The sequence below is a fragment of the Pogonomyrmex barbatus genome, unplaced genomic scaffold, assembly GCF_055798465.1.
Source record: "Pogonomyrmex barbatus isolate J1 unplaced genomic scaffold, ASM5579846v1 scaffold21, whole genome shotgun sequence".
Classification (NCBI taxonomy): domain Eukaryota; kingdom Metazoa; phylum Arthropoda; class Insecta; order Hymenoptera; family Formicidae; genus Pogonomyrmex; species Pogonomyrmex barbatus.
In genome coordinates this window covers 2,707,815-2,726,873 of record NW_028297118.1, presented here as the reverse complement: position 1 = coordinate 2,726,873, position 19,059 = coordinate 2,707,815, and the positions used below count along the sequence as shown (strand labels likewise).

Below are 19,059 nucleotides of genomic sequence, written 5' to 3'. Positions count from 1 at the left end.
AACGCTGATTGGCTGATATGTTAATATGACCGGCTACTTGTTCCACCATCCTCATTGGTCCGTCCTCATTTTCATGCGCAAGAGCACACCTTGCTTCTTTACACCATGGTTTGCTACATCGTGATTCGGATCATTCCTAGTCGTGAATATTTCTCTGGAGTTCGTGGGCCGTGTCGGATGTATCTGTAAAGAAAGAATAAAATCTAATTTGAAAAGTTATATCCAGAGAATTGAGGTTAAGTAGTAATACTTAGTTCGCGCGTGAATAGTGTAAAATCGTTAAATAGCTCGTTTCAAATTTGTGTTCACTCATTTTCAAAAGAAAAAATGCCAAAAAAGTCGAATAAATCGTGGGGTGGCCGCAATATTCGAGGAAATGAAGACAAAAGTTACTTCGGTAAGTATTATTCACAACTTTGTGGCTCATCATGCGTGATTTTTGCACAGCCCTTCGTTTTAAAACATGCGTGCATCCTTTCCGATATGTATTTCAATAATCTCCCATATTTCATCCATTTTCGAGTATTCGTTTAGCATTTTTCTTACATACGAGGCCGTTTGGTTTTGCTCAAAATCAAGATGGACACCCATCGCCACGCAGAATTTAAAGCTGCGTAGTTTTAATATTCATGTGATGTACATCTTTTACGACGCTGATTAATGGAATCAGTAAAGCGACCTTAAAAAATGATATACTTAGAAGAAAAAAATATTAAATTTGCGAATAAATATCTTGAATAAAGAGAAAACATGTTTATATTAAAAACATGTTATATTAAAAATGGACGTTCAATACTCGAAAGATGTAAAGGATGATTCTATTTTAATACAATCATATAATTATAAAAACTTGTTGATGTTTAGATACAACTAAATTACTTTTGATATAATTGAAAATCTTATCTTTATTTTTATTATCATTAATGATGAGATTATATTAAATATTTGTATTATTCTATGTGATATGTTTGTTATATATTTTATGTTGGATTTAATTTTTAATTGTCCTTTATGATCGTCCTTGAATCTCAATTTGTATCATCGAGGTATAAAACAGACTTGGTTATTATTTCAAGTTTTGTATTACATTATTTTTTGTATAATTTTAACAGCGCATTATCTCAAGATTATCTATATAATTATTCTAAATCTTTTATCTATTTTAACTAACATAAATTAATTTTGATCTCAGTTTAATTTACTTTCTATCTTCTTGTATATTCAAGAATTAAGAAAAGACAAAGAATGACTTAAGCTGCAATGATGTATATATTTGGGTCTAACATTTACTCTTTAGTGTAAAATTAATATATCTATAGAAAATGATACAGCTATCTTTTGGTATTCTCTATTCTTTTTCCAAGTATTCCATAGCAAACTTAATTGACTAAGTTTACGGCGACATTAATTCAGTTTAGTAACAATTGTAATTAGTGAAATCTTGCGTTCAATTGATACATTCTTTTAAATCTAAAGATGTACTCCAATTAGATATAAGAAATCTAACTATAGTTGTCACTGAACTGGCTTAACGTCGCTGTGTAAACGTAATAATTGTAACGTAATAAACTTCCATAAACAAGATTAATTGGAAACAGAAGTGGATATATATTTCTCTTTTTTTCAAAGCTTTTACTTAAAGGAGAAAAAAAGGGAATAGTAATAAATATTCTTGTCTCATAGTTTCTTCTTTTAATATATCAATTTTATTCTTTTTATAGAGAAACCATGTTAATATTGGATTTAAATATATATTGTTAAATTAAAATTAAAGTTAATTTATATTTGTAAATAAATACACAAACTTCATGAGGAATAATAATCAAGAAGCCAAATATTAAAGATATCAATCATACTTGAAATAATTGCTTTGTCAATAAAATAATTTTTATATATAATTTTATTTTTATATTTATGTGCTTCTAGGCCATGATGATCGTGTTGGAAAGAATAATGGTGGATCTCATGTCGGTCCCATCAAGCATCGTGTATCATTTAAAACTCATAGGCCGATTAATAGAGAAATACCACGTAATTTGGCATTAGCAAATTTTGATGAAGATATTCCAATGACTGGTACCTCGAACAACAATACAAGACAAGTAGTCATTAATCCAAGAGACAGAGATCATGGTGACAGGGCTTGGCGAACCATTTCTCGGGGAAGAAATAGCCCTATGCCAAACAGGAACTTTAAAGGCCAATCTAGATTGCGACCTGTTCCAATGGTAGATTCCAACTGTTATAAAATTATTGTAAGTATGACATATTCTCAAATCATATTATATATGATTACATATGTATAGACTTATCAATAAGTTTTTTTTATACATATATTTTACAGATACCATATGGTCACAAATATGAAAAGGATTATATTGTAAGGACTTTAATGAATTATATGGCACCCGAAGTATTTGTTCCCATAATGGTTAGTAAAATTTTTTTATAAAATTTATATTTTATTCGATGTATATTATGTATATGTGTATTATGTATATTATGTTATGTATTGATGTGTGCAAATGTGCGCGCGTGTATGTGTATGACTGTAGTATAATATGTAAATTATATACAATAATAGACTTTTATATATATATATATATATATATATATATATATATATATATATAAATAATATGACAAAAGTTTAGTTTGAAATTGTTGCTTAAAACAAAATATTTACAGTATAAGATAATGGGAAATGATGCTAATTTCTATGTGGACAATCATAAGACGGCAAATGCATTATTAAATTGTGATCGTAAGATTACAATGACTGATGGGTTTAAACTGCAAGTAAAAGTAAAACCTGAGCAGCACAAAGGATTTCCATTATGTGAGATTGATGATAAATTGAAGGAACGATTGAAACAAGCAATGGTAAAGAGATATGTGCAAGAGACAAATGCTTTAGATTTGTCTAAATTCCATCTTGATCCAGGTAAAAATAAAATTATAAATATAGTTCAAATATGTTAAAAATTATATTAATTACAATATAAACAATATATTAAATACTTATTGATTAATACAATTTGAAAATTGCAGTTTATGATTATATGTTTATCTTACAGATCTTGTCTCTGATTACTTTTGTGCATTGTTTCATCCTATTATGTTAATGACTGTATTAGATATTGTAGCTGAACACATACCAAACTTGGAAGCTTTAAATTTAGAAAGCAACAAGTTATATAATATCGAGAGACTTAGCGTGCTAAGTAAGAAACTGTCGAAATTAAAAATTTTGTACATTGGTGAAAACAAGGTGAGTATAACATATACAGGATGCAAAATGAAAATATATATTGCTTTACGCTCGATTGTAACAGCCTAAATTAATTGTGTATATATATATATATATATATTATAGATCAGGGACATTCATCAGCTCGATTTCATCAAGGATCTGAAACTCAACGAATTGAAATTAACTGGGAATCCTATGTGTAACAAGTATAAATCTCGACAAAGTGATTACGTTAGGTAATGTATCATTCCAATGTAATCTTTTCTTTCATTGAAAAGTGAAAAACAAGAAGTGTTAAGATAAATTTGATAATGTATTTACGGGACAGTATTCCAGCAACAAGCGTGTTATATTTACTTTGGTAACTCTCTAAGCCGAAAATTTTTAAATAATTTAATTTCCTAGTAGATGTATTTCCTAAATGTAAATGTAAATATCGTTAATTTATAAAGGCACTTATAATTTTATTAAATATTTTTCAAAAGAATGTAAGAACAATTAAGAGTCAAAACTAGAGTTAAACTAAGTCTTTTATGTTTTATTGTACGCTGACTAGTTTTCGATTGCTTGCTCTAACTTTTGAGATTATAGTATATTTGGTATTTTTATTTTAACTACTTTACTTTACTTTACTTTACTTTACTTTACTTTACTTTACTTTACTTTACTTTACTTTACTTTATTTTACTTTATTTTAAAGTGTAGCCGGCGCATTGATATTCTTGCCGATTACATTTTTCTACATACAAATACATGTTTTCAATAGAAGACAATAAGGCAAATAAGAATCGGCACTGTTAACAGTGTGCAACACTTTTTATTACAAAATTTTTAATCTTTATTACAAACTCTAAATGTTTTGACTCAAGTTTGTCATAGTGGATATATAAAAAAAAAGTAAAAATTGATCTTGTGCCCACTAGATGAGCCCAACGATAATAAAATCATTGATTAATAATTATCATTAATTATTATGACCGTGCATATCTATATCATCTTTAAAAAAAATGAAAAAACTGAATGGTCACTAAAGAGCTGTCACTCATCAGATGAATACATTCACGTTAAAACGGAGAAAACAGGCGCAGGAGATAATTTGCGCTGAATAGTATCCCGTACAGTGTGTCTGCACGCCTTGAGCTCCAGGCAATAACTGAGCGCGTTTGTAATTGTTTTTAGTATTTTCCGTTTCGTTTGTAGTCGTCTTTTGAACGGTTCGAAAAGTACAAACAACTATAAACGATTCTAGGAAAAAAAAACTGCTCAAGCGGATTTGAAATATATCAATGTCATGTATGAATTATTTTTTGAAATTTTGATATTTTTTAATGAATGAAACTACAACTGAAATTATTATTGCTTCAAATGCCACTACAAACGAAATATCGTTTTTATATAAAAAGTTAATTTTTCAAAAATTGAAAAATTAACTTTTTGCGAAATTCATAAATTATTTGTTAGTTTTCACCACAGAATTTCACATTTGATTAGATTATTGTGTTTTTATCTAATTTCAATTGTTGTCGTTGATAGTTCGAAAATGGACCAAAATGTTCAGTTTTATTACAATTATATATTACAATTATATATTGTAATTTTTAATGTGAAATAAATATGTTTATTAAATTTTTGCACACCGATAACGGCATAAAAACTTCGATTGACTCTTAGTTGTCCTTTATTATATTTATTGTGATATTTTCGAGAGTCCTGTTTAATATTTTATTAAACATTTTATTGCATTTTATTATAGTTTTCTTTAAATCTTTCGATTAAATGATTCGCTTTTCTCTCGTATTACTTAATGAAGCTTATATTTTTGTTTTTGGACCATGTGGAGTTTTTTTTTCGATTATAGTGATGTCCGGAAACGATTTCCAAAACTGCTGCATTTAGTGAGTATTATATACATCATTACACATATATTCCCAAAATTGTGTATATCCCTTCTTATATGAATATTAATTTTTATTAAATTGACAGGACGGCATAGAATTACCGCGACCGATTGTCTTTGATGTGGTCGACGAAGTTACCAAAATTCTTCCATCACAAAGAATGTTTGTTACCGATGCTAAAGCACAAGAAATTGCGAGCCATTTTCTGCAACAATATTTTACGATATTCGATAGCGAGAATCGTCAACCCCTACTTGACGCTTACGATGAACATGCTTGCTTTAGCATGACGATAACGAGTACTTACAATAACAAGTAAGCGTTTATGTAAGAAAACATTATGTATTATAATTTTATTTCTTCCATATTTTCTTATCTGTGTGTGCGTATGTGTGTGTATGCGCGCGCGCGCGCGCGCGTGTGTGTGTGTGTGTGTGTGTGTCATAGCTATATCCTTAATCTTTATGTTATTGAGTATAAATTAAAAATATTTTTGTTGCAGGTTAAATGGATATCTCATGGAAAATCGTAATTTGTTCAGAATAAATGATACAATCAAAAGACAGAAATTATTAAAGCAGGGTAGATTGCCTGTAGTCTCCTTTATATCAGAAATGCCACGAACAAGACATCTGCTAAATACTTTTACTATGGACATTTCTCTTGCTACAGTAAATGGCTATTTTTTGTAACTAAGAACATACATTAAACTAATGTAGTTATAATTTATTTTTTGTTTATAGCAAACAATGATGTTTATCACGATAACGGGCTATTTCCAAGAAGTTAATAACAAAGATGAACCTATCCGCCACTTCAATCGGACATTCATAATCGTTCCAGAGGGTGATGGATATTGCATTCGGAACGAGCAGTTGCACATTAGTCAACCGCCTGAGGCGCAATTGAAGCAACTGCATCAACAGTTAAATCAACAGTTAAATAATCAGCAAACCCAGCCAGAGACGCCGGCGTTAGTATCCGCAGAAATAACAAAGCCTATGACAACAGAACCCAGTGACGATATAAAACAGCAGATGACAATGACGTTAAGCCAACAAACAACTATGAATTTGGAATGGAGCTTAAAGTGTTTACAAGAAACACAATGGAACTACAACAATGCACTCTCTGCCTTTCAAGAATTTTATAAACGTGGACAGGTACCATCAGAAGCGTTTACAAAGTAAACATACAGTAAGTAAAAAAATTATCATAACTGTGATAATATTTTGTAAGAAAATTTTCAGAGAGCTAATTTTTCTTGTAAAGCTTCAAACTTCATTCCTATTCATTCCATTTATATTCACCGATTTTTTTTCATGATACTTATTTGTACCTTGTGTCAAAACCTGAATAGAGAAAACATCTAGATATTTAGATATTTGTTGCTTGTCGATTTTGTATCTCATACAAAACATAGTTATTAATTTTGCAAAGAAAAGTGATAAAAAAGAAAATATATTAATTGCATTAATATAATTTCTTTAAAAAAATATGAAAATTTCTGTAGCTAAAAATAAGGCAAACCCCTATGATTCATTTTAATTAAAACTAAATTTATAAAAATGCACATAATACATTGATGTTAAAAATCACATACAGTCTCATATGTAGAAATGATCATATTGGTTCTTTTATATTGTGATTTTTAACAAATTCCTATTAATATATACTGTATACTATTTGATAGCATGCAATGAAAATTAGTATTAAATTACTTTTGAAAATAATTTATATATCATGGTTTTTCTTTTTTTGAAAATAAACTTAATAAAATACCTTATAATAGAAGAACAATATTATTTGAAATATAAAATAAAAATATATGTGTTAATATTACAGTAAAATATAAATTTTTCGATATGTATGATGATGTCATTTAAATCATTGTATATTGTGAAGTATTATTAGAAAAGTGACAAACTGAATATTCTCAAAAATTATTTGTTTTTTTAGCTATTTGTATATATTTCATTGGTGCTATTAATAATAATAAATATATAATGACATTAAAACATTAATAAATATACAATGTATGTTTTGAAACAAATAAGTGCATTTTATAAATCAAATTCCTAATATATTGCTTAACATGGAAAAACAAGTACTATGTTATACATAACAAATAATACTTTATTACAAATCTCTGACTTTCAGGTTTTGATGCGTGATAAAATTGATGAAAAAAATTTAGTTATATCTATCTATAGGGAAAAAGAAATTTTGCATTAAAATAAGAATATTTTTAATCATAGATAGATTAGTATAATATAATATTAGAATATATTAAAACAAATATATTTTAATATGTAAAAAGCTTACATACTATTACTTGATATAAAAAAAAATTATATATTTCTTATCATACATTCACAAACATTTACAGCATATGTACATTGCAATTTCTAAAATGTCAAACAATTCAATCAATTCAAAAAAAATATGAACAAAAGAAAATATATTCCACAGCATCTATATATCGGCAATTTATCAATGTTATGTATGTATGTACATATATATAGTGTCATTAGATTACAGAAAACTTCAGATTTTTTTTTTGTAACTTAAACTCATTGGTAAAACATAGATAAGAGAGATATTGATACCACTTATTAAAAAAAAAAAAAAAAGAAAAAGAAAAAAAAGAAAAAAAAACGTAAAGCGATTAGGAGAAATAAAAGGAACTTTCATATCGTATAGAGAAGGTAAATTTCTATATATTTTATAAAAAAATAAAGTATCTATATCTTTCTTTTTTAGTCATCAAAAAGATCTAGTATAGTATAAATCTGGATTTACATTAGAAGTGGAAAAATAGAATTTATTGAAGCCAGTCAGTAAAAAAAATATATTAATAATTATTAATGCAATTTTTAATAGCTCTAACAAATTGTTTTTCTGTTTTCTGCTTCTAATGTGAATTTAGTCTAAGAAATGAAAAAATTCAGAAGATTTATGTCATTATTTCATCTGTATCTATTTAATATCACTACATAACATAAAAAATCTTACGTCAAATAGATTTTTAAAAATACAGCTTTTTTGGTACATCTCATCACGCATATAGATAAAATCAAATTTTTACATATTTAAACTTATAGAACTTATTTCAAATATAACAATTCATAGAATATTTCATCATATATTTAGTAAATCAACTAGGCAATTTTATAAAAAGTGTGATCAATTAATTTCTCTCAAAATTATGTCGTTTATTATACACATCGATATAATGCAATTAAATAGTTTTTTATAAATTGTAAATAGTATCATGGGATATACACAGTTTATGCACCCATAAATTACAATATATATATTTAGATTAGGACAGGGCTCGCTTACATTATGTGAGTATAAATTATTCAACATAGAAATATTCATATGGTAGCTTAGTTTTTTAAATATATTTATGATATACATATGTATATATGTGTATATATATTAACAGTTTTTATCAATATATACAAAAAATAAAATTCAGCTTTTATTTTATTGAGAATGTGATCTACACATTCCCATATTGCGCGTACACACACATTCATGAAACAATGAAAAGTTGTATACCAAGATGATGTTCTGAAAATTCCAACTCCAGAACAATATCCTGATTCCTACTTCGAAGTTCAAGGACACATTGTGTGTCAGAAGACGAACTCATTACAGTTTGAATCCTAAATATCATCTGGTATATATTGCAGTATATATTAAGTGTGGGAAGACTTGGCTCTGTTAAAGAGCAGAGACTTCGTTAGAACGAAGTGGACAAGTCTGTACAAGCTGTTAATAAGCACATCACAGCCCCATGATATATGCAGGTAGCTTACATCAACATAGTAGAAGTAACGTACCTGCATTGTATTTGTTTCTTGAATCAAGAGACATCCCACGTGCTTATGATGCAAAACTGATGATGTACGGATGTGTGTTAAACATTTGTTTGAATTGTATCACATATATTTATTGACAACTTTTATAATAGCATCATGATTATATTATACATGTTTAAATGATAAAAAAATAAAGCGAAATAATTTATGCTCACACACTTGTATGCGACAGATTTAAAAAGAAACATATAGAGAGAATATGTATATTAACATCTGAATGATTATATGTGCGAAATATCAAAAAAAGCTATAAATACAAGATATACAAATTATGGATGTGACTGAAAAAATAAAATGTTTATGTTATCATGTATGTTATATATGAAAAAAATGATTAATATTTCTGATTTGCAAAATTTGTGCAAAAAATATATTGACATTATAAATGCAGACATTATCCTCTTCTCTGTAAGGGAAAATGATGTAAATATCATCGAATCATGAGTATATGTAATTGATAGATGATAAGATGAATGTAAATCATGCATAGTTATATGTTATACAACATAATAATGTAAATACATACTTATACTTATCAAGTTTCATATAATAAAAATTATTTGTACGGGCGTATTTAATTATGTAATACTAAAAATATATGATTTTTAATTGATCGCTTATTTTTTATATGTGTATGTATGCATATACGTATGCGTGTGTATACAATGTCATCATTATAATTTTTGATGCAATGTCCATACAATTCCTTATTCTCGAAAAAAAAAAAAATGTTTCAAGTAAAATGTATTCGGATTTTGAGAGGCTTTAATAGAATAGAGATCTTATGTTTTCACATACATACGCATATACGTGTGCGCACTACATACGCATCACGCGCCTGTTATTTATGAAAGGATATCAATTTATGTGAAAATACAAAATTTTTTCTATTCAAATAGATATCTTTCTCTACATTTTCTTTTATCTTTATGAAAACAATTTTATTTTTTTTTTTTATATTAAAACGGAGTGATACTTCCGTCGATTTGCCGAATGTTTTCTTGGATGTCGCTCGTCAGATTGTCGAATAATTTATTACTTGAATTAAATGATGAAAAATTATAGGTGATTATTAATATTATTAATATTAATATTATTTAAATAGAATAATGAAAAATTATCAAACTGAAAAAAAAATAAGATTAGAATGGATTCTGGGTACTGATCCATTTAGCGCTACAAAACTTTGAAGCGTTTGATTAACCAATCAAAACAAAGAATTCTGAATATGAATTATATATATATATTATATATTATGAATTGACCAATCAAAAAATGCTTCGAAACATTTGTCGCATCAAGTGGACTGCACCTTCCGTTTTCTGAAAAATATGTTCCATAGGGAATTGGGGTGTTTAAAATCGGAATGGAAAGCTAAATGAAATTTTTGGAACAATGCTGATTGGCTGTCTCCACCCTTTCACCTTTATGACTCCGTTCCGATTCAGTTTTCTGTGTTCATGAGACGGCACCTTTGTTCAAGATGTACTATCGTAAGTCCCAATCTACAATACATGATTTAAGCCTTAAGCCATAAGAAAATTGATCAATCATAGTCGAATATTCTCCTATTCTTCGATTCTGATTCGTCCATTTCTTATGGCTAAGGCTTAAATCATCTATTGTAAACCGGGATTAATTGGTTAGATCTATTCTACAATGCGTTGATTGTCGTAAGTGTGGTAAGAATGGGCCAATCACAATCAAGTATTTTCTCCACATTTGTCTGTGATTGGTCAATTCTTGTGGCTTGCGACACCAACACATGATGTATTGTAGAACAGGCCTAAACTATGGCCTAAACTATTCTGATTCCGTTTTCCGTGCCCATGGGACGGCACTCTTACTTATGCTTACTTCATGCTTTCTTCATAAACATATTGTTCGACAGTGTCCGGTAGTGTCACGTGTAGTAATTCAAAAATTTTGTGGCACTGGTAAGTCGTAACATAATTCGTACTAAAGGACACCATTTAACAAAAATATAGATACCACGTTTTATTTTTGAAAACAAATATCTAAAAGAGATAAAGATTAAAAAGGTAGATAAACAATAATTATAGAGAAAGAAGAAACTCCTAATCAGGTGTATAAAATGATACAAAGATTTTATCTATACTTTTTTGTCCTGAGTCGATTTAGTAAAAAAATTATTTATGTTCATTAATCATTATCCATAATTTCTAGTCTTTATAAATACAATATACTCATAAAAAATGCATAATTATAAAATATAATTAGTAATAACAAAACTTATTTTTGCTGTCTCTGATTGTGATTTCAGGTACACAATATAATTTTTATAATTTGATTACGTTTTTTCCAGCTTCTGATATATTGATGAATAGTCACAAAAGCAAGATGAATTTACCATTAGTATATTTTGATGTATCTGTGGATGAAAAACCATTAGGACGGATTATAATGCAGTTACGTACTGATGTTGTACCAAAGACTGCAGAGAATTTCCGTGCTCTATGTACAGGAGAGAGAGGCTATGGTTATAAAGGAAGCTATTTCCATCGTATAATTCCCAACTTTATGTGTCAAGGGGGTGACTTCACAAATCACAATGGTACAGGTGGAAGGTCTATTTATGGGGAGAAATTTGAAGATGAGAATTTCGAGTTGAAGCATACTTCCATGGGTACATTATCAATGGCAAATTCTGGTCCAAATACAAATGGCTCACAATTCTTTATTACTACTGTAAAAACACCTTGGCTAGATAATAAACATGTTGTATTTGGTAGTGTTTTTGGAGGAATGGATGTTGTAAGGAAAATTGAAAGTCATGGTTCATCAACTGGAAAAACATATCAAAAAATTATGATAGAAGATTGTGGCCAGTTATCTTGAGACAAATTGTGAAATAAGGACTAGAAAAACATATCAGAAAATTATGATAGATTGTGATCAGTTATTTAGAAATAAGTTGTGAAATAAAACGAATTAACTTTTATTAAATAATCATATGGTTTTGTTTATATTTTTGAAACTTGTAATTATTAATTATGGGTTAATTAATATTAAAATAATTCCAAAGTTTGATCTATTTATATTATTATATACTAATATCTGTGATTCAGTCTTTTATCAGCTCTGCTAATTGCTTTTCTTAAATTTGAGAGTTGTCAATTTTTGAAACAATTTTTATTTAAAATTGAGGAAATTGAACAAAATTTATGAATCTAGCTTAAATATAAATATACACACACGTGCGTGTGTGTGTGTGTGTGTGTGGGGGGGGGGTATAAAATATAAATAAAACTTAATTTTTTAAACGTAATTTTTGCCACTTTTAATAATATGCATGAAATATATATGTGAGAAATAAGTACATTTTTTTATACAATGGTTATTCATAGTTCAAATTTATACTTTTGTGATTTTTTTTTAAAATGTCTGATTATATTCCTCAATTTTTTAAAATTTTAAATTTACATGGGCTGTGACTTTTTTTCTTGAAGCTGACAATGAACGTACAATTATATCTAGTTATATTTATAATATTTAATTATTCATAATTAAAAAACTGTGATATATTAGATATATAAAAACTGAATCTATATAATTATATTAGTATTAATTATTTGAATATATGATATAAGTCTATGTGTAAAAGATTATAATATAATTTTTATGCATTAATTACAAGTGTGAAGAAAGTAAAGTAAATTTACATTAACACAGCTAACACAGCTATTTAGATTAATTAAAATGCCTAATATATTCAGATAATTTTGTTACAAAACATTGTACAAACATATTAAGTATAAGTTTGTTGTAACATACAAATTTACACAAGTAAATTACATAATGATTACAAATATAGCATTACATTTTAACAAAACCGATATTACTGTTAGTCAATACATATTGGCAAATTAACAATGAAAAATGTGTTGAGCTCTACGACGGATGCAAATATTAAAAATATAGCATACATAACGAGACAAATGATTCCAACTGTGCGACTTAGTGTGAATTTGTTAATAAATAAAGCACCGTACAAGATAATTAATGTGGAGAAAAGAGATACTGAGCTATAGACTAGCCCTTGAGAATTAATCTGAACATAATATTGTCCAGGTATTTTTGGTAATAGCGCGGCTTTAATGAACCATGGTAGTCCAAGACACAGTAATACATCAAATACATTCGATCCAATCGAATTACTTATTCCCATAGCTCCGTAACCTGGAAGGAAACAGCAATTATAAAATTTTATATATGTGTTGAAAAGTAAAGCGAAATGAGAATTTTATGAAATTTTTGTTTTAACATTGCAATCTGACACGGCATCGATGGTTCAGAAATTGCAATGCTTGCCTTCAGCAAAAAAAAACCAGTTCTGCAGCTATTGTAAAATTCATTAATATGATTAATTTATTATTTAGATCTATGAGGAACTAGGAATAAAAACTAATTATACTATTATATTAATCATATCAAAGATATGTATCAGATTTTTACAATAATTGCGAAGCTGTTTTCTCCACAAAGAATGCAGTCAATACTTGTTATACCTTGATTAGCAACGATGACGCTCGATACTGCTTCAGGTACACTCATTCCCGCCGCAAGGAATGTTAAGCCCATAATAGAATCAGGAATTCTAAAGGTGTCGCCTAAAATATAATGAAAAAATAGTGATTATACAATCGTAACGAACAGGACAAAAACCATCAACATTCAAAGAAACATTTATAAAATAAAAAATAATACAAAAGAATAAGATTCGTAATAAATTTCAAATTCAAAATGATATGGCTGATATTTTCAAAATAAAATGGTTGATATATTAAATATGAGAGAATCTATTAAATGTACTATGTAATACGTATAATACATTAAATATATTATGTATCTTATAAAACTTATAAAACTTACAAAAAAAAAAAACAGAATACATTAAATTCTGTTAAAAAACTGATATACTTTGATTATATTTTTTCGATTTACATTTTGTCGACAAAATTTATATCTGTAGCAGATATTTTGTGCAGTAAAATCTGTTTTTAGGAAACTTAGCTATCTATTAACATAAATATTTGATCGCTGATGATACGTACCGATAACGGTGATGACCCATCCAATGATGTAGGACGAACTTGCAATCCACATTACGCACATGGTGAACGTAATGGGATACCAAGATCTTAGTTTGTTTCTTCTACAATCGGGAATAGTAACGAGTAGTGCCAAATTAATAGGCCAAGTGATAACCCACCATACTTTCTCACACGTCGAACTTGGCCAGGTCGTCATGCTCACGATATCAACTAAAAAGCAGGCATGCATGTATTTTATATTGCAAAAATATATTCTGTTCATATTATTAAAGATATTATATAATATTAAAGATATTATATAATAGATAAGATATTAAAGATATATAAATGTGTATGTTTGTGTGTGTGAGTGTGTGTGTGTGTGTGTGTGGGGGGGGGGTGCATATATACGTATGTGTTGTGTACATATGGGAAAAGTGTATATTACAACGAGATTATACAAAGATACTAGAAATAAAACGACATATCTTCGTTTTTATCATAAGTACAACATATCAATACGTATTACATACGTATTCATCTGCATTACATACGTGATTCATCGTGGTCACTCGAACTGAATCCACATGTTTCCGTTTCTTTGACGAGGTCTGTCAGATTTTGGAATGAAAGATAGCCAGATATGAGATTACATTTCTTACGAGTAGTTATCGAACGTAATCCCTGCAAATAGATATGTGGATCAAAAAGGATTGACAAAAATTTATTCTGCGACAAGTTGAACTCTTAATCAGACATGAAGTCAGATATAAATTTGTACACTTAATTAATAATTTTGTACACTTTTTTTGTTATTTTTAATACATTGACAAGTCTTATTTTTCAAAAATTTATTAATTAAAAGTTTACTTTGATAATAATTGAAAGAAATTTAAAAATATTGGAACCTGGCTTCTGAAAGTTAAGAGTTCATATCACAGGACGAAATTGTATCAATTCCTTTTAATTCACTTATTTTGCAGAGGCGAAAATAATAAATTATATTTTATAATCTTACGATTTGGCAAGAGGGGGCTCTCTTCGCAGATGTTTTTGTATTTTTTTCTCCTAGTTATTCGTTTCACGAAATTGTTGATACGATGATTAAAACACATTGCTGAAAACATAAGAGTTTTTATTATGCCAAATTATAATTGTAATTAAAATAAATTATAATCGTATTATGCTTTATTATAATTATTTGCCAATAATTTTAGCAATATCATTAAATTTTTCGCTTTAAATTATTTTCAATTAAATATATATAATTATTTTTAAATAAAAAAAATATCAGGATTAGGTTGTAACTAGTTAAAAAATAACAATTTTAAATGAATTAACTGTATAACTTCAACTAATTATTTTTAAAACACATAAATTTATTATTAATTTTTTAACTTATTAACTTTTTTTCTAAATTGAAAATTTATGTACGTAGAAAAAAAATTGTAAAAAAAGCACATTTTTATACAAAAAACACAATATTTCTTTGTTATTTCATATAAAAAAATTTAATTTACAAATAAAATATTAAATTTACTTGATGATTTTATAAGCCATTAACTTTAGCTTAATTTAGTTAAAAAATAATATTAACTTATCCAACCTATAATACATATCAGACCTATTTTTTTCAGTTAATTTTTTTGCATTGTTATCTTTCCTCTTTTTCTCTTTAATATGGATGATGCAAAAAGATTAACTGAAAAAGAAACAGGCCTATTGCTCTAGCGGGTAAAATAATTTTTTATTATACGAAGTGACTCAATTCGCTTAATTCACAGTCGTATCACCTGATATGTATAAGATGTAACAAGCTACGAGGATGAGCGCCTCGTACCACTCGATGCGTCCATCTCGCAGAGTCAGAATCAGGAGAAGAACCGTGAAGGCATACGCCAGCGTATCACGAGACACGGGCCACCACTCCAAGTTCAGCACCTATAGATACGATAATCAATCATTTGTGATAAGAAGCACAAGAGTCGTGGAGTGTTACGAGAAAGCTTGAGAATTTAATTAAAAGCTTGTGAATTTTACCTCGTTCGCGAAGAGTGCGCAGCACGCGGGCACGGCCAGTATGTTGAACACCGCGGAACCGACAATGGTACCGACCCCCAAGTCACCCTCCGTCACGAAAGTGCCAATGACATTGATGAACAATTCCGGGCTCGAGCTCGCAGCCGCCATTACGGTCGCGCCGGCCACATCCTCGGTGACATTGAGTTCTGCCGTGAGAAACATTTCCCTCCGTTTTATTTACGCATTCATACATACACTTGCATACATGTAAGAAAAAAATAAAATGCGAGACGATAAACGTAATAAATATCCGACATAATACACCAGACCGCACACGTCTTACACTCGTCGCAGCGAAACGAAAGAGCGAGAGAGGAGCCGCAGTGAGGTCATATTAAGGTCACGGAGAAAACGGCGGATTCCGAACGATCCTTTTGTACTCACTCTCGCAAATTTTCTTAATAGAGGGAACGAAATAGTCGTCGCAGACAATGGCAAGTAATAAAAACAGATAAATAGCGATGACGAAGTGGATTATTATGAATCCTGCCTGTCTTTGCTGCCGCGTGAGACCATCGGGCGGGAATTCTTTGATCGCTGGCGGCGTGCAATTGTAACTGTCATTCCCAAACTGCTCGAGCTCGCTCGTCTGCAACAATCTACGTCCTCCTGAAAAAGGAAAAACAGATGCTGAGTACAAAAATAATCAAAAATATAAAGAAAAAGAGAAAAAATTAAGCGCGCTAGTTGATTTTCAAAGGGTCCTTCTTTCGCTTCAATTTTCGTGGACGCGCAAGAAAGCGGGAAGAAGTGTATTATATTATTATTATTATATTGTAAGAATTAGACGACCGTAAGCGGTCATGAAAGAGATTCGGATTATAAACACCTTACAGAAAGGACCCGTCGTGGTCCCGCAGACTAAGGTCTTGGTCGTAAACGAGATATCTCGAGTTTCAAATCCAGTCGGTCCTCCGTTCATTTTCCCGAATTTAATAAATATACTTTCAATATACTCACGCCAATTATGTAAATCCGTTGCATAGCCGACATTTGTCGTACTGTCAGAAAACAGTCCCATTATACCGATGCAAAAAAAATACGTAGCTGGTATAATAATAACGAAAAATATTCGGTATCCAACCGTATGCTTGCGCCGCCATACCATCCTTCGTTACGTAAGAACGTGAAAACGTAATGTTTTCGGATTAATAAATGAGCGATATGCAAGGAACGACAACGGTAAGAGATTTCTCCTCGGCGTAATGCGATCTGAACGGCTACCTGTCGTTTATCCGGCACGTAGAGTTTGACTACACGTTTATATTTTTCGTCTGTCGGAGATTTATCGCGACGCCGATAAGATACTGTTTAAAGCGATCGCATTCTATCCTTTTGATTGAAAAGACGCACAGGAAAGTTTCCGCGACGACATCGTTGTGATTTCTGCGTCTGTTTTTTCATACATGAACTGTCCATACGACGGTTGTACGTACATACCTTCGCCGATGAGATTACATATCACAATAGTAATACATCGGCTTGTTTGACCATGATTAGGGAAATGTTTCTATCTTTCTGTTATTCCTTTACTTCTCATTTAAGTCTATCGTATATATTTACATATCGAGCTTAGACGTAATGACAATAATAAAAAAATTAAGACTTTTAACATGGAGAATTAGGTATAGGAAGTAGGAATAGAAATTACTTTTTCTTTCAACATAAAGAAACTTCTTTATGTTCTTTACTTCAATACACAATCAACGAATAACAAGATGTTCTTTCATTGGTCGAAAATAATTTTCTATTCCTAATTCTTTACATTTAATTCCTTATTTTTTATTCCTATTCATTGTATATGGGCTCTAACTGTGCCGTTCATTCATTATTTATTTATCCCACCATTTCAATTGTATGTGTTTACGTACCTATTTATATTGAAGTTGTCAAGATTGTAAAACGATATCGCATAGACAAGATATCTTTGAAATTCAAAAAAATATGCATTGTAAGTATCGAGATTTATTCTTTTTCATATTAGTAGAAGTATTACGAAGATAGAAAATCAATTTCATCAATTGCGCTGCATATCGAGAATTTTCTTCACGTTCTCCCAAAATTAGCACAACATCAATTTCCACATGAAATCGAGCTACGTTTTTTAAAATAGCATTAAAACCAACTTAAAATTAATACATGAATTTGTATTTACATTTTACAAATATTTTCCACGATTATTTTTTTATAAAATATTTTATATTTATAATATAAAACACACACACACACACACACACACTCTGTGTATATAAAAAAAATTTTTCTTTGAAATTTATGGAATATTTTAGAAAAATTATTGTTTACAGTTTATTTTTAGAATATCATATATCAATTTTAATATATCAATCATTTGCTATTGTCACACTAAGTATTCAATGACACCGTCAAGATAATCTCATTTATCTTACTAAAATTCGAAACAGAGAATTAATTAATGCAATTAAATTTTATAATTTGTTACAGAAATTTATTACAGACATTTTTATTAAAATCGTAATGAGTGTGCAACTCGGTCTGATAATTACGAGAGCTTAATTGTGAAATATTCTTGTTATTTGAAGAGTCAGATAATTGAATGAAATGTAACTCAATAAAATAAAAATCAGGCGCATTAATTTTAATGCAGATGCACTGATGCAGGTACAGAAGTATGCATACGTTAAATCAAAGCAGACAACACGGCAGTTTGGTACATCTGCACCAGACAAATTGACGCGTACACATGTAAGTATATAATGCAAACCTAACGGGGGACACTCAAGTCTAACTAGCTTTAATCCTCAGGAAAGAAATATTGCTTTCCGTTTCATTTATCACTAAAATTATTATTATTTAAAGCGCATTCTGCCATGTTATTATCGCAATGATAAAAACGATAATTA

General features: G+C 29.1%; 3 protein-coding genes across 4 annotated transcripts; 2 read left to right on the top strand and 1 right to left on the bottom strand.

The window, feature by feature from the left end:
* Window positions 1-130: 130 nt before the first annotated feature.
* LOC105427555 (nuclear RNA export factor 1) lies at window positions 131-9,661 on the top strand. The gene is made up of 10 exons (XM_011639340.3): window positions 131-397; window positions 1,927-2,255; window positions 2,345-2,431; window positions 2,689-2,944; window positions 3,078-3,271; window positions 3,377-3,489; window positions 5,112-5,148; window positions 5,237-5,466; window positions 5,654-5,822; window positions 5,895-9,661. Exons 1-10 carry the CDS (start codon window positions 328-330, stop codon window positions 6,339-6,341), a joined length of 1,932 nt encoding a protein of 643 aa, XP_011637642.2. The 5' UTR covers window positions 131-327; the 3' UTR covers window positions 6,342-9,661.
* A 1,186-nt stretch (window positions 9,662-10,847) lies between these two features.
* Window positions 10,848-12,090, top strand: LOC105427566 (peptidyl-prolyl cis-trans isomerase). Of its 2 annotated transcripts, none has more exons than XM_011639351.3 (2): window positions 10,848-10,978; window positions 11,368-12,090. In XM_011639351.3, the coding sequence occupies exons 1-2, from the start codon at window positions 10,891-10,893 to the stop codon at window positions 11,898-11,900; spliced, it is 621 nt and encodes a 206-aa protein (XP_011637653.2). In that variant the 5' UTR covers window positions 10,848-10,890; the 3' UTR covers window positions 11,901-12,090. The 2 variants fall into 2 exon arrangements, with proteins under 2 accessions (XP_011637653.2, XP_011637662.1); XM_011639360.3 differs by having other exon boundaries at window positions 10,943-11,083.
* Window positions 12,091-12,316: 226 nt separating this feature from the next.
* LOC105427709 (sodium/potassium/calcium exchanger 4) lies at window positions 12,317-18,336 on the bottom strand. The gene is made up of 9 exons (XM_089078163.1): window positions 17,138-18,336; window positions 16,562-16,786; window positions 16,136-16,323; window positions 15,889-16,036; window positions 15,114-15,212; window positions 14,650-14,706; window positions 14,117-14,326; window positions 13,571-13,672; window positions 12,317-13,241 (listed from the first exon to the last, which is right to left on the bottom strand). The coding sequence occupies exons 1-9, from the start codon at window positions 17,283-17,285 to the stop codon at window positions 12,907-12,909; spliced, it is 1,512 nt and encodes a 503-aa protein (XP_088934289.1). The 5' UTR covers window positions 17,286-18,336; the 3' UTR covers window positions 12,317-12,906.
* Window positions 18,337-19,059: the final 723 nt, after the last annotated feature.